The sequence below is a fragment of the Rhinopithecus bieti genome, unplaced genomic scaffold (assembly GCF_001698545.2).
Source record: "Rhinopithecus bieti isolate Rb0 unplaced genomic scaffold, ASM169854v2 scaffold_55373, whole genome shotgun sequence".
In the NCBI taxonomy this organism is placed as follows: Eukaryota; Metazoa; Chordata; class Mammalia; order Primates; family Cercopithecidae; genus Rhinopithecus; species Rhinopithecus bieti.
The window spans coordinates 144,727-160,194 of NW_016821685.1; the positions used below are offsets into that span (position 1 = coordinate 144,727).

General features: G+C 37.8%; 1 protein-coding gene across 1 annotated transcript in view; it reads right to left on the reverse strand.

Moving 5' to 3' along the window:
* Window positions 1-504: 504 nt before the first annotated feature.
* Window positions 505-15,468, reverse strand: part of MYOZ2 (myozenin 2) — a 58,363-nt gene continuing 43,399 nt past the window's right edge. The window contains exon 5 of the mRNA XM_017860533.1: window positions 505-2,364. Coding sequence (XP_017716022.1) covers window positions 2,102-2,364 — 263 coding nt within the window. The 3' untranslated portion in view covers window positions 505-2,101. The remainder of the gene's footprint in view (window positions 2,365-15,468) is intronic.

The window sequence follows — 15,468 nt, forward strand, 5'->3', positions numbered from 1 at the left end:
AGACGGAGTCTTGCTCTGTCGCCCAGGCTGGAGTGCAGTGGCACGATCTCGACTCACTGCAAGCGCTGCTTCCTAAGTTCATGCCATTCTCCTGCCTCAGCCTCCAGAGTAGCTGGGACTACAGGCACCTGCCACCATGCCTGGCTAATTTTTTGTATTTTTAGTAGAGACAGGGTTTCACCATGTTATCCAGGATGGTCTCAATCTCCTGACCTCATGATCCACCTGCCTTGGCCTCCCAAAGTGCTGGGATTACAGGCATGAGCCACCACACCCAGCTAGGATTTTTCTTTTTAAGTTATCTTTTATGATACTGGGGAGTACTGTTCTGTAGCTAACATACTTTATTGCTGTCCTCTACTTTCAGTGGTTGGCAGAATAGGGACAGTAATCATACAGTTTATATTTGGAAATGGTTGAAATAATGCAAAAGATTTCATTTTCATTAAAAATAATGACTCATTTCATGATATTAATAAAGAACTAAACCATTTCATCAAAATACATAATGAATATGCCTAATTTTTATTTTTTAAAGATTAAAATGAACAAAAAATGGCATAATGGGAGCCTCAATGATAATTTATCACAGATGCCAACATGATCATTTTAAAACAGGTAAACACCAAAACTTACAAATAAAATTAAGATATCTTAAGACATATTTAAAAATATACAAATTCTCTACAATAGTATGTATAAATATAATACTTTGTCATTGTTACTTTCTAGGGGTTATATTTTCATAAGCAAATTTTTAAAATTTTTCTACTTACAAGTCTAGACGATGATTAAAACAGTCACCGATTTCCACACTACAAACAGAGATTTGTTTTGTAAATATGTAATGTTGCAACTTGGTATTTTCATTACTATACACAGTCCTTCTTCCTATCTCCTAAACTTTATCTGATAGACAGTTTTCTATTGATGAGACATTTCCTCTCTGCTATAAACATCTATCACAGAACTCTTAACTGAATTGAAATGGGAGAAATTGATACTGATTTCTATAAGTTATATGTCATATACTTCCTTAATCATATTTTAAGATATAGCTATAACTATATTAGTTTAGTTTGAGTCTTCTATGTCAGTATATTACATATATTATGATAGATGTGTGCTACATTGCTTTCAGTTACTTTCATGCCCTTTGTTTTTGTTTGTGTCTTAAAGCATGTACTCCCCAGTTACTTGAGGATTTTAACAGAATTTAAAGATTTAGCAAAAAAAGCTGCCAATTCAAATTACTTACTCTTTCCTTCTCTCACATACATGTATGTATTTATATGTATATTAGTGTGTACTTTATTTGTTCTTACTCTTCTAAAAATGCACACATAAAGTTGAACATAATCAATGCACAGCATTGGAATTTGTGAAACTTGAATTTTGGGCACACCTTGGTCCTTAAAATTATAGTACTATGACGTGCCTTGAGTCATTGTCTCTCAGTATCCTTGACTTAATGCTAAATGAATATAATAACTGAATTGAACTTAGGAGACTATCATCCAGAATAATTACCTAATGATTCAAAACATTGAAAAGTGCAAAGCACTTTAGAATTCTAAGAGTGACTAATGAAAAGACTTCATCAAGACATATTATTTTCTCATGGTCACCAGAAAGGACACACCCAAGCCTTTTCTCCATCAATAACATTTGTACATCATCTTCCATAGCTTTCATCCCTTAGATGAAACTCTGAATAAGTCTTCATATCTCTCCCTGTATTTTAATTCTAGATTCCACTTGAAAAACTTACCCTGCAATAAATCATATAAAATGAGACAAAGGTGAAACTGTTTGTCAATTATTTTCCAACTGAACTTTTGCAATAAAATGTCTAGATTCTTTAAACCAGGTGAAAACAAAATTATGAATGAAGACAAGTAAGTAATAAGTTTTTTAAAGTAAGATTTCTAAATGTTTATTAGTATTTGATCTGAGATTGAAATTGAATGTCACAAAAGGAAAATCACTAAATTGCTATTATTGCTACTAATGAAAAATGCAAGTGGCTTTGCCAGTAATTAAAATAGTAAAACAGCAACTTTTATATTCAGAGTTTTATGTGGCACATACAACTTTCTTTTCATAGGTCTTCTGATTCTGGTATGGTGGTATCATCTGTAGGTTCAGTTGTTATCACTATAGGAATATTCTCAGATATCCATCCCTTAGGAGTCCTATTAAAGGACCGTCTGCCAGAAAGGGGATTGACAAAGGACATAAACCTGGGATCTGTTAGCAATAGTAGCTCAAAATCTGGAACTTTAAATTTAACCATTTTTGATGCTTTTTCAAAACCTCCAAATGGGGTGGCAACTCTGTGGGAAATAAAAAAAGAAAACAGATCTTAATATTCAAATTTATTTGTCAAAATAGAAAACAATTTCATGATTTTATGGGTTTGTTTAATTCATGATTTTATGGGCTTACTTACACTCTATGAATGATTGCCATTTTCTGACCTCTGAGGCAAGCATTTCTACTTTAAAGACCATGCTTTTATGAAAAACCAAACATTGATAACAAATTCTTTGACGTTCCTTTGTATATACTGTTAGTTTTGGACTAATCTATTCCCTGTACACTGAGTTCATTACAGACATGTCTTGCCTTTATACTTTTACCAACAATATTTCCCCTATTCAAGATATTTCTAGGTCAGGTGTGGTGGCTTACTTTGGGAGGCCGAGGCAGGAGGATCACCTGAGGTCAGGAGTTTGAGACCAGCCTGGCCAACATGGCAAAATCCTGTCTCTACTAAAAATACAAAAATTAACTGGGCATGGTGGCAGGCAACTGAAATCCCAGCTACTCAGGAGGCTGAGGCAGGAGAATTACTTGAACCCAGGAGGCAGAGGTTGCAGTGAGCCAAGATCACGCCACTGCATTCCAGCCTGGGTGACAGAGTAAAACCTGTCTAAAAAAAAAAAAAAAAAAAAAGATATTCCCTTCTGGGTGCAGTGGCTCACACCTGTAATCCCAAGTACCTGGGATGCTGAAGCAGGAGAATCACTTGAGCCCAGGTGTTTGAGACCAGCCTGGATGACATAGCAAGACCTCGTCTCAGAAAAAAAGAAAGAAAGAAGGAAAGGAGAAGGGAAAGGAAAGGAAAGGAAAAAAAAAAAGGAAAGGGAAGGGGAGGGGAGGAGAGGGGAGGGAAGAGGGGAGAAGAGGAAAGAAAAGGAAAATAAAAGACAGGCAATTTCCTCCCTGACTTCTCCACTTATGAATGTCCTATAGCCTTGCAGTTCTAACTTTCTTCAAACTATCCCGGCCCACATTCTTAGCCACATTCGTGTAGCATCAATTGTTCTGTGTCAGTCATTTGCTACTAATGAAATGGTACTTTGTATTGAGCTTCTCCTTTTAAGAATATGGATTATCTGTTTGGGTTATCTGTGAATTCTAAACTCTTTTAGGGCAAGAAGTATGTCTGTTGCATCTTTCTACCTCAAAAACTTTAGCATTCTTCCATTTGTTTTCTGAATAAAGCCCAACTTCTTTATCTTGTCATTCAAGAGCCCATATAACTTTTTCTCTTTGTTTGATTTAAGCATTTGATTACTCATTCAGTGCCAGACACAGCTTCAAGTGAGCAGTATAATCAAAGTCTTAGTTCTTACATTCTAGTGAAAGAGAACCTAAACATAACTATATGCAAAAATATCTAATGGTGATAGCAGCTATGCATGAAGTTAAAATAGGGTGTTGTAATACTGAACAACTGAAATACTAAAACGTTACTTCAGATTGAATCACCAGGGAAGACTTCTCTGAAGAGGTGACATTTAAATAGCCATCTGAAGGACAGAAGTTAAACATGTACAATATAGCTAAAGTACATCAGCATTTCCAGTAGACAGGATAGCTAATGCCAAGAACCCTAAGGCAGAAATAATGTTGGCATGTTCAAGGAAACAAAGAAGGCTTATGTTCCTAGACTAGTGGGTGAGGGTAGGGCAGAGGGAAGAGGGGACAGAGATGTAAAGTTGTGTGGGACTTTTTCTAAATAAGGAATATGGATTTCCTTCTAAATGTGAAGGGCAACCATTGTAGGATGGTAAGCAGGAGATTATATAACCTAATTACATTTCATAAGGATCATTCTGGCTGCTATTGCTGTGTGAACAGATTATAAGAAGACAACAGTGCCAGTGGTTCACACCTGTAATCCTAGCACTTTGGGAGGCCAAGGCAAATGAATCACCTGAGGTCAGGAGTTCGAGATCAGCCTGACCAACATGGAGAAACCCATCTCTACTAAAAATACAAGAAAATGAGCTGAGCATGGTGACGCATTCCTGTAATCCCAGCTACTCGGGAGGCTGAGGCAGGAGAATCCCTTGAACCCAGGAGGTGGAGGTTTCAGTGAGCCGAGATCGTGCCATTGCACTCCAGCTTGGACAACAAGAGTGAAACTCAGTCTAAAAAAAAAAAGAAAAAAAAACAAAAAACAACAACAACAACAAAAAGACAACAGTGGAAGGAGGGAAGCTATTGCAATAACTCAAGCAAGAAATGATGACTTGTATTTCATGTATTTTATGGAAAGATGGAAAGAAGTGGGTGGGTTCAGGATGTGCTTTACAGGTAGAGTCAAGAGGATTTGCTGATAAATTGGATTAAAACCATGAGGAAAATAGAAAAATAAACGAAAACTCCTATGTTTAGAGTTTTAGCAACTGGCTGGTGGAAGACAGAAAAGAACAGAGTTGGTGTGTGCATGGAAAACATGATTAGCCATCCCAGTGGAGAGGTCAGTCATGCAGGTTTTGCCCTATTCACTTTCACGCATCCTTTAACTGCTTGCTCTTTGCATTTATGCTGTGTTACCTCACTGCCTCTACTCATACTCTTTTTTTCCCTCTCTTTCTCTGCTTGGAGTACTCTAATTTACAACTATGTTTCTAAATCCCCTGTAATCCCTAATTCACATTTAACTTTCTTCTTGAAGCTTTCCCAATTTCCCACAGCCAGAAGTAAGCTTTCCACTCTGAAGTTTCCATGACTTCTATTTTCACCTCCCCTGTGATCCTATTTTATATGCAAGTGGCTTTCATTATATCCATTGGTATGTCTGCCTTTTTTCTTACCAGATTGTACTCTAAGAAGATTGGAATTCTCTTTGATGTATCTTTGTAATTCATTACAATATACTTACATAATGCATTGTACCATAGGACCTGGCAAGACTATATAGATTCTCTAATATTGTGAAGATTATTTAAAACATGGAAGAGATCTTATTTTCTTTGTAGCTCAATCACTCTGCTATCTTTCTTGACTACCTTAATTTCTGAGTGTTTTTTTTAAGAATTAATAAAAACATAAATATGGCCGGGCGCGGTGGCTCAAGCCTGTAATCCCAGCACTTTGGGAGGCCGAGACGGGCGGATCACGAAGTCAGGAGATCGAGACCATCCTGGCTAACACGGTGAAACCCCGTCTCTACTAAAAGATACAAAAAACTAGCCAGGCGACGTGGCGGGCGCCTGTAGTCCCAGCTACTTGGGAGGCTGAGGCAGGAGAATGGCGTGAACCCGGGAGGCGGAGCTTGCAGTGAGCTGAGATCCGGCCACTGTACTCCAGCCCGGGCGACAGAGCGAGACTCCGCCTCAAAAAAATAAATAAATAAATAAATAAATAAATAAATATGTAGACTATGCTACAAATTTGATTCTGTTACTTTCATTTCAATTAAATTTTCCCTCCCCAGTAGATTTTAGTCTGTAAAAAGGAAAGTCATATTCAATTTCTTTTGTATATTTCCATTGCATCTGTTACAGTAAGGGTCCCCAACCCTCAGGCTGCAGACCAACCACCTATGGCCTGTTAGGAACCAGGCCACACAGCCGGAGGTGAGTGGAGAGTGAGTGAGCATTTCCACCTGAGCTCCACCTCCTGTCAGGTCAGCAGGGGCATTAGATTCTCATAGGAGTGCAAACCGTATTGTGAACTTTGCATGTGAGGGATGTAGGTTGCAGGTTCCTTATGAGAATCTAACTAATGCCTGATGATCTGAAGTGGAATAGTTTTATCCCAAAACCATCTCCCCCCTACCCCGCCACCCCTACACCACTTCCCCCATTCTCAGAAACATTGTCTTCCACGAACACATTGTCTTCCACGGAAACATTGTTTTCCACTGGTCCCTGGTGCCAAAAATGTTGCGGACCATTGTATTACAGTGTCATGCAAATTCCTTATTAGAAGTTGCCTTTTTGTGACTGAGAACTACTCTGTCCTTCCTGAAGTACCATGATACAGGTTGGAGATGCAGAAGGAGACTTAATTCACTATAAAGGCCTGTGTAAGAAGCACTCAGACTGCTGGAAGTAGAGAGTAAAGCAAACAATACTTCAAGCATCAGGCATTACATCCTTTATCCAACCAATTTGCTAGGAGTTAAAGATGTTTGTTGCTGACAATAGTTACCATAGACTGTGAGAACTGCAGGTGAACTGTGTCACATTTTGTTCCAAAATTATTTCAGTGTCATGAGAAATGTTTTCTGTTGCTTTTAACTTGCAATATAATTTGACACTTTCCTCTTTTAAAAAGTTTTTATTATGCACAGTGGAGAAAATAATCCCAAAAGCTTATGAATACTGTATTAGGTTAGGTCAGAAGCCTAAAACTTGAAATTTTGTATGTTGATTTGAAAATCTACTATCAAACTTCTAAAACAATAAAATCTTGTTTTATAATATTTACCGGATACTCTGTTCTTCAGTGTACTTTTTGAACCCTGCAATATTTACAGTTTTATTATAATAATACTTTCCTAAAATTCAGTTTATATAAATTAAATCAGATTCCAAATTTGCTAAATTTATGTTCTTTTTTTCATGTATGTAACTTATAGTTGTTCGTTCTCTTCTGTATGTATTAAGTTCTGGGCTCTTGGCCTGCAGAATGTTTACTACATATATACTCCTCAAAATACCCTTCAAATTCCACCTTTTCAGTACTATGCCATAGTTTTTGTAGTAAGTTAATATGCCTCCATCACAGATATTTTATCCATCTAAGGAAACCAAATGGCTGTTTTGAATAGCCACTATTTTCCAGGAATATGCTGGAAGCAAGTAAATGGAAATGAAAGTCATGGTTTTTACTCTCAAAGAACTTTCAATCTATTGAGAAAATAATAAAATTTTATGTTATTTTTCATAAGAAAGGTATACTAAATTATGTAGAACAACTCTCCCAGAATGCACAGGGAACAGACAATGTGATTAAAAGTAAAATAAACTGGAATCCAGATGAGGATATTCAAGCTTCCAGCAGAAGAAAACAGAACATTATGATCACAATCATGAACCAAAGATATGGAAGACAACTCTCCTGAGTTGAAGGAAGAAGAGATTATAGAGGAAAAGGAGTTACCAAGTACTAGACAAAGTTAACAAGAAAAAAAAAAAAGATGCTACCTGGACATTCTTTGTCAGAATTTTAATTTTTTTAATATAATGAGCCATACAGGGAGGGAAGCGGGAAGGAATGCATAAAAGGAACGAATATAAGGCTATCCATAATCTTTTCCAAAACATTGCATACCAAAAGATAGTATCGAATAGGTGTTGTGGAGAAAAGACTGTGACCAGGTAATTATTCATATACCAAGGTAAAAAATATATATGTATTATAGATATGCATGGACTCAGATTGGTGTTCCCCTCCTAAGAGAATTACTTGAAGACATATTCCAGATAACTTTTGGATAAATAACTCAAGAAGCATAACATAAAAAGTACTGGCAATGAGAATAAAAGCCACTTTAAAAATGTGGTCATAGGCCGGGCACAATGGCTCATGCCTATAATCCTAGCACTTTGGGAGGCCGAGGCGAGTGGATCACCTGAGGTCAGTAGTTCAAAACCAGCCTGGCCAACATAGTGAAACCCATCTCTACTAAAAAAAAATATAAAAATTAGCTGGGTGTGGGGACAGGAGCCTGTAATCCCAGCTACTCAGGGGGCTGAGGCAAGATGAATCGCTTGAACCCAGGAAGCAGAGGTTGCAGTGAGCTGAAATCGTGCCACCACACTCTAGCCTGGGTGACAAGAGCAAAACTCCATCTCAAAAAAAATATATGATCATGAAAATTAAATACCAATGCAAGCTGCTATTCTTGGAAAAGAATATCTAGTTTAAAATATTTATATGACAGAAAGGCAAATAGTAGTTTGCAGATTAAATTAACAAGTATTAGCTGGCAGGCAGGGGATGAGGGTAGAGTAGAGGGCATATTTCTCATCCTCCCATGCACAGGTGGGAATCAGAAGCTATTGCTTTGTTCTTGAATTTAATTATTAGGGATATCGTTCATATATACAATCTAACAAGAATGATGGGTAGAAGTTAAGACAGGATTTCTTCTCTCCAGATCACCACAGGCAATAAAAGTAAACAAGGTAGAATTTATAGAGCATTGAATAAAAAATAAAATAGAACAGTCTAAGAGATGGGATTCAGGAGTCAGACTAGCTATCCTGAAATACCACCTTGATCAAAGGTAAATTACTTGACATACACAGCACAGGTTTCCCCAATCATTATGTAAAATCCATTCACCTTTTAATATACATATTTAATGTGTGCCTACTATGTGCCAGCTACAGTTTTAGATGTTGCTATGATCTGAATGTCTCCCAACAATTATGTGTTGAAACTTAATCCTTACTGTGGTGGTATTAAGAGGTGGAGCCCTTTGGGAAATTACTGAGTCATGAGAGTGCTGCCCTCATGAATGGATTAGTGCCTTATAAAGAGGCTAGAAGGAACTAGCTTAAGCCTTTCTTTGCCCTTCTCCTGTCCATGATGTGAGAACACAGTGTTCACTTCTTTTGCCATGTGAGGACACAGCAAGAAGACCCTCACCAGACACCAAATGCTGGCATTTTTATCTTGGACTTCTCAAGCTCCAGAACTGTGAGGAAATAAATTTCTGTTCTTTATAAATTATCCAATCTAAGGTATTTTGTTACAGCAGCACAAACTAAGACTTACACTAAGATCATAATGTTGAATAAAACAGATAAAAGTTGCAGCTCTCTGTGGGTGCCTACCCTGTAGATAGGGACACTCACTTTTAGGAAAGGAATAGATAAATTCATAATATTATAAGGTAATGAAAAAAAGAGCTATGAAGAAAAATAAAGGAGAATGAGTAGATGAGAGTTTGTTCTATGTATCCGTATCACTGTTGAATTTTAGTCCAAGAGAAAGAGTACTATTTAAATAAATTTTCAGGAAGTGCTCTGTGAGATGACATTTTAGCAAAACTCTGAAAGATGTAAAGGAATGATCTACTGAAAATCTGAGGAAAACATTTCAGGCCTAAGGAAACAAGCGCAAAGGCCTCAAGATGAGAAGGAGTCTATTATGTAAGAAACAGTAGAAGCCCAGTGTGGATACAGCCGGGTGAGCTTGAGGAAAACCATACAAGATGTAGCCGGAGACAGATAGGGGCCAGGACTGTGAGGTCTTCCAGGTCATGATAACAAGTTTGGATTGTATTTTATGTGTAACAGTTACGAAGTTTTTAGTTGGAAGGGGACATGACCTGATTTTCATTTCTAAATGCCTTCTTTCTGGCTGTTCTATGGAGAACAGCTTAAAGGAGGGCAAGAGTGAAAGCACCAAGTCCAACCTGAAAGTTTTTGCAGTAATCAAAATAAGAAATGATGGCAGTTTGTACTAGGATGAATGTAATTTGAAAATAGACCGAAGAGCCAGGCGCAGTGGCTCATGCCTGTAATCCCAACACTTTGGGAGGCCGAGGCAGGTGGATCACCTGAGGTCTGAAGTTTGAGACCAGCCTGACCAACATGACAAAACTCCGTTTCTACTAAAAATACAAAAATTAGCCAGACGAGATGGTGGATGCTTATGGTCCCACCTACTCGGGAGGCTGAGGCAGCAGAATCACTTGAATCCAGGAGACAGAGATTGCGGCGAGCTGAGATCGCACCATGGCACTCCAGCCTGGGTGATAGAGCGAGACTCTGTCTTAAATAAATAAATAAATAGACCTAATAGGATTTTGCTGATGGTATAGAGTATAAGGTGAAAATGGAATTAAGGATAGGTCCTAGATTGTTTATGTGAGCAACAAGGAATATAAATATGCAATTTACTGAGATGAGGCAGATTGGGAAAGGAGCCGATTTAGAGCTAGAGATCGAGTTTCATTTGACATGTTAATTTTTGTATGTTTGTTACCCATCCTATCGGTGATGTCCAGTGGCAGAGTGAAGCTCTGCCTTTTTCTGAAGATCATTCCTTCACATCTTTCAGAGTTTTGCTAAAATGTCATCTCACAGAGCACTTCCTGAAAATTTATTTAAATAGTACTCTTTCTCCTGGACTAAAATTCAACAGTGATATGAATACATAGAACAAACTCTCATCTACTCATTCTCCTTTATTTTTCTTCATAGCTCTTTTTTTCATTACCTTATAATATTATGAATTTATCTATTCCTTTCTTAAAAGCAGAAAAAGACTAGCTAGCCTGAAATTATCAGCACGTAGGTGACATTTAGAACCTCGGAACTGCATACCATCACAGCCCGGAATGGGTGTAAATAAAGAGAAGTTGGTGCCTAACATGGAGTTTGGAAAGGAAGGAGCCAGCAATGAAGACTGAGAAGGAAAAAGATCTGGGAATTTTGATGATCAAAAAGCCAAGGAACAAAATTATTTCTTGGAAGGGGGAATGATCAACCATTTCACTACTGCTGTGAAGCTGAGGAAATTGATCACTGAGAATTCACCATTGGATGTGACAACATGGGGATTAGCTCTTTAAATGGAATGGTGGGATGCAGTCCTGATTAAAATGAATTTAAGAGAGAATGTGACATTAGGAAATAGAGACAATAAATATAGACAATCTTTGAGGACTTGTTACTGTCAAGAAAAAGCATAGAAATTTGAGGTAATTGGAAGGAGCCTGGGGAAAAAAGATTTTTATTAAAGATGAGAGGCATTTTAATGTTTGTATGCTGATAGGAATAACCCAATAGAAAGAAAAATAAATGATGCAGCAAGAGAAGGAATTATTGCAGGATAAACCCTAGAGTGGATGAGAGGGATTGGGAATCAGTATGCAATTAGAGGGGCTGACTTTAGGAACAAGGCAGGCAACTCATCAGCTCTTTTAAGAGAAAAGGCAGACTGTGTGGGTCCGAATGCACTCAACTGGCAAATTTGATAATGAGAAGGTAAGGTAGGTCTCTTCCAATTTGCTTCCACTTTCTTTTGAAAAATAAAAAGTGATCCCATCGGTTGACAGTGAGAAGTAGGGTGAGGTATAGGATGTTTGTTGACGGGAGAGAAAGTGTGAATTGTCTTCTAGGAGGTTGACAAACTGAATTTGCTAGATAATGTTGTTGGATTGTCTGGCAGTGCTGAGATTTGTGGCAATCACTTTAAGGGGAGACAGCAAAACTATGTGTTTTTATTCAGGCACATTCAGCTGCTTAAATATGAGTGCAAAGTAGATGGATTCTGGACTTAATCAGAATTGGAACTTTAGCAGTTGGGTACAACATTTGGAGAGAGACGAGAGGAAGATGAGATGTGTGTAAAATGGAATGATCATAATGGCGAACTACAAAATCCGTCTAGGTAGAAATTGTGAGCAAAGGGATTGATGTAATTTAAAAAATGGCATCATTTTGGTATGTGTAACTGAAGCATTATTGAAATAAAGAACAAATTTTTTTGTTTATTTTTGAGACAGAGTCTCACTCTTGTCACCAGACTGGAGTGCAGTGGCATGATCGCGGCTCACTGCAACCTCTGTCTCCCGGTACTCAGTGTGTGGTCACAGTTAGCAGCACTGGCTTCATCTGGGAACTGGTTAGAGCTACAGAATCTTAGACACAACCTAAACTTACTAAACCTAACTTACACAACCTAAACTTACTAAAATGGCGTCTGCACTTTGACAAGAGCTCAAGGTAATTCCCATACTGATAGAGTTTGAAAAGTACTTAAAACCGTGCCTGATACATAGTACCCACTCAGTAAAGTAGCTTTCATCATTACTATGCCTTATGAAGTTTAATAATCACAAAGTACCTGAATGATAATCTAAGTTCTTAAAGTTCTTTTTCAAATTAATCTCTCTTACAAACTAGATGATTCAAGATCTCACATTTTGTTATCTGGTTTAGTAACTGAGGAGTCTCTATGACTCAAATTTGATTCAGTACAAAAGAACACTTCTTATCCCAGATGTTCAAGATGATATTTTATCATTTTAAAATCTTGCCATTGTATATCAATAGTTTGTTCAGGGCCAGGCACGGTGGCTCACGCCTGTAATCCCAGTACTTTTGGAGGCCGAGGTGGGCAGATCACCCAAGGTAGGGAGCTTGAGACCAGCTTGGCCAACATGGTGAAACCCTGTCTATACTAAAAATACAAACAATTAGCTGGGTGTGGTGGCAGGCGCCTGTAATCCCAGCTACTCCGGAGGCTGAAGCAGGAGAATCATTTGAATCCAGGAGGTGGAGGTTGCAGTGAGCCAAGATTGTGCCACTGCACTCCAGCCTGAGCGACAAGAGTGAGACTCTGTCTTAAAAAAAAAAAAAAAGTTTGTTCAATGGTTGATTCACCCATTTATTCATGCAACAAATTACTGATTTCTTAGCACGTCTAGATACAATGCTGCATGCTAGGGAATCAAACACGAAAAAATTGTAGATCTTAACCTCAATGAACTCAAAGATGGTGAAACATGAGGAAAAATACAACATGGAATAAGCTAGTTACTCTTAGTTACTCTAAGAGAAGAATGTCCTGAGTGCAGAGGAGCCTAGGGTAAAAAACACCTTAGCCTACCTGACGGGTCAGAGCACACTGCTTCACTTTTGAGCTCAAGATCCAGACCAGCTACCTAATTTTTAGAACCCAGTGCAAAATGAAAACACAATGCCCCTTGTTCAGAAATTATTAAGAATTTGAAGAAAGAAACAGCAGAGCATCAAACCAAACATGGCCCTTTGAGATAAATCAACGTGGGGCCCCGTGCAATTGCATAGGTCACATAACCATTACTTGGATTTTTTTTTTTTTTTTTTTTTTTTTTTTTTTGAGATGGAGCCTCACTCTGTCACCCAGGCTGGAGTGCAGTGGGACAATCTCGACTCACAGCAACCTCTGTCTCCTGGGTTCAAATGAGTCTCCTGCCTCAGCCTCCCAAGTAGCTGGGATTACAGATGCCTGGCTAATTTTTGTATTTTTAGTAGAAACAGAGTTTCACCATGTTGGCCAGAGTGGTCTCGAACTCCTAACACCACCTGCCCCAGCCTCCCAAAGTGCTGGGATTATAGGTGTGACCCACTGTACCTGGCCCATTATTTGGATTTTAAGGATGAATAGTTATCCATTAGATGCAAGAGACTGCAACTGAACATTTCTAGATTTAAGCAAAAATTGATCAATTAATCTTGTATTTGTTTATTCCAGAAATGAATTTATTCAGTTATTTTGTTTTCTGAATTACATCAAAGAAGATACATCCCTCTGCACTAAAATACCATATTTGGGTTGGCATTTAGTGGATTGCTTTTCCCCTTTTTATCCAGTTCTATTTTGTTTTTTTCCTGCAAATTTGTAGGTCATTTTCTTCTCATAAATGAAAACATTTCCTTCCGTTTTATCACCCACCTCCCATCTCCTACCACAGATACAGTGAAGAGCTGCTGTTTGGAAAGCAGTTTTCTTTGGCACCACTGAGGCTACATCCTGTTTGTTTGAATTTCATTGCCCTCAACACACAAATTAAAAGAGAGTACATTAACAGAGATGTTAAGTTTTCAAAGTAAGAGACTACTCATAAGATTTTTAAGATCCCTGAAAATAGTTTCAAGTTTAAGTCAAAGTTAGTGAAGCAAACATTTCCAATGAAAGATTTAAAATAGTCTACTGAAAACTACCTGTGCATCTACCTACCCAATTCCCATATCACAAAAATTCTTTAAACCTAGGTCTGACTTAAAATGATTTTTCTATTTTGTCATCTATGTAGTGAAAAATAAGCCTGTTTCATTCAGATTCACAGTTAATAGATACTTTCTTGTTTATTTTGATGGGTCAGCGATGGATTACATTTGTGAAAATTAATAGTACTGGATATATAATACATCTATAATAATTGCTAATTATTCTATAAGGTAAAGTAGGTAAAATGATTGTATAAAAGTTAAAATAAATGATTCTACTAAATAGCTAATGAATGTACTATATTTAAAGGTACTTAATCATATCATTATATAATTTATTTTGCAGATGAAGAAATTAAGATAAGAGGTAAAGTGACATACCCGAGGTCATACAGCTTTTTGAAGCAGAACTGGGAATCGGGAACTGCCTTCGCAAAATTATAACAGTGAAAGAGATCTTACCTGACTCCATCTTGCTTCTAACCTCCAAGCTGTTCCTCGTCCATTCCTGGGAATAGGCCAAACTAACTTTGGGAGAAACTTATGGTTTAACTCTGAAACAGTGACAGTAACAGCCCTTTCCCAAAACAAATCCCCTTCCTACCTGGGGACTAGATTGCTCTTGCAGAACTAACAAATCAGCCACAAGATCAGAATTTATGGCTTAGGAGTCTTGCAGCTGGAGACTGCAAGATTCTGACCCTCCCCAAATTGCTCCTTGGGGGTAACATCACTACGGTAAAACGCTAGAACAGTGCTTGAGATATTTTGTAAACCCTGTACTCGATGTCAATGGATCAGCTGGCACCACTCAGATCAATAAACTGGCTCATCTGGTCTTGTGGCCCCCAGGAATTGATTCAGCCTGAGAGGACAGCTTCGGCTCACTATGATTTCATCTCCCACCTGACCAATCAGCACTCCTGACTCAATATCCCCACTACCGACCAAAGTTTCCTTAAAAAGCCTGATCCCCAGGGAGACTGGTTTCAGTAATAACAAAACTCTGGTCTCCCATCATGCAGCCAGCTCTGTGTGAATTAAACTCTATTGCAATTCTCCTGTCTTGATAAATCAGATCTGTCTAGGCAGGGGGAAAGGAGAACACTTTGCGGGGTTACAAGCCTCCTTGCTCCTGGTTTACTTTTTCTCATGGGTTTAATATAATATTTGAATGTAACATAAAATTTGAATACACTCAGAGGCACTACAAAAATTCAAAGTTGAATTAAACTCTAGGTCATTTTGAAAATGTGATTAGACTTAGGAGCCAGTTTTCATCCAATCATTATCATTGCTGAATGTCATTTGACTGTATCTTACCTCTCTAGGCTTTATCAGCAATATCTAATAAATATGTATCATAATGTAAACTACCACACTGTTATTTTACTCTTTGCAAGGACTTTGGAAATAACTGGAAATTGCTTGCTTCTTTCTCTTTGTCTCTTTCTTCTGTTTTTTTTTTTTTTTTTTTTTTTTTTTTTTT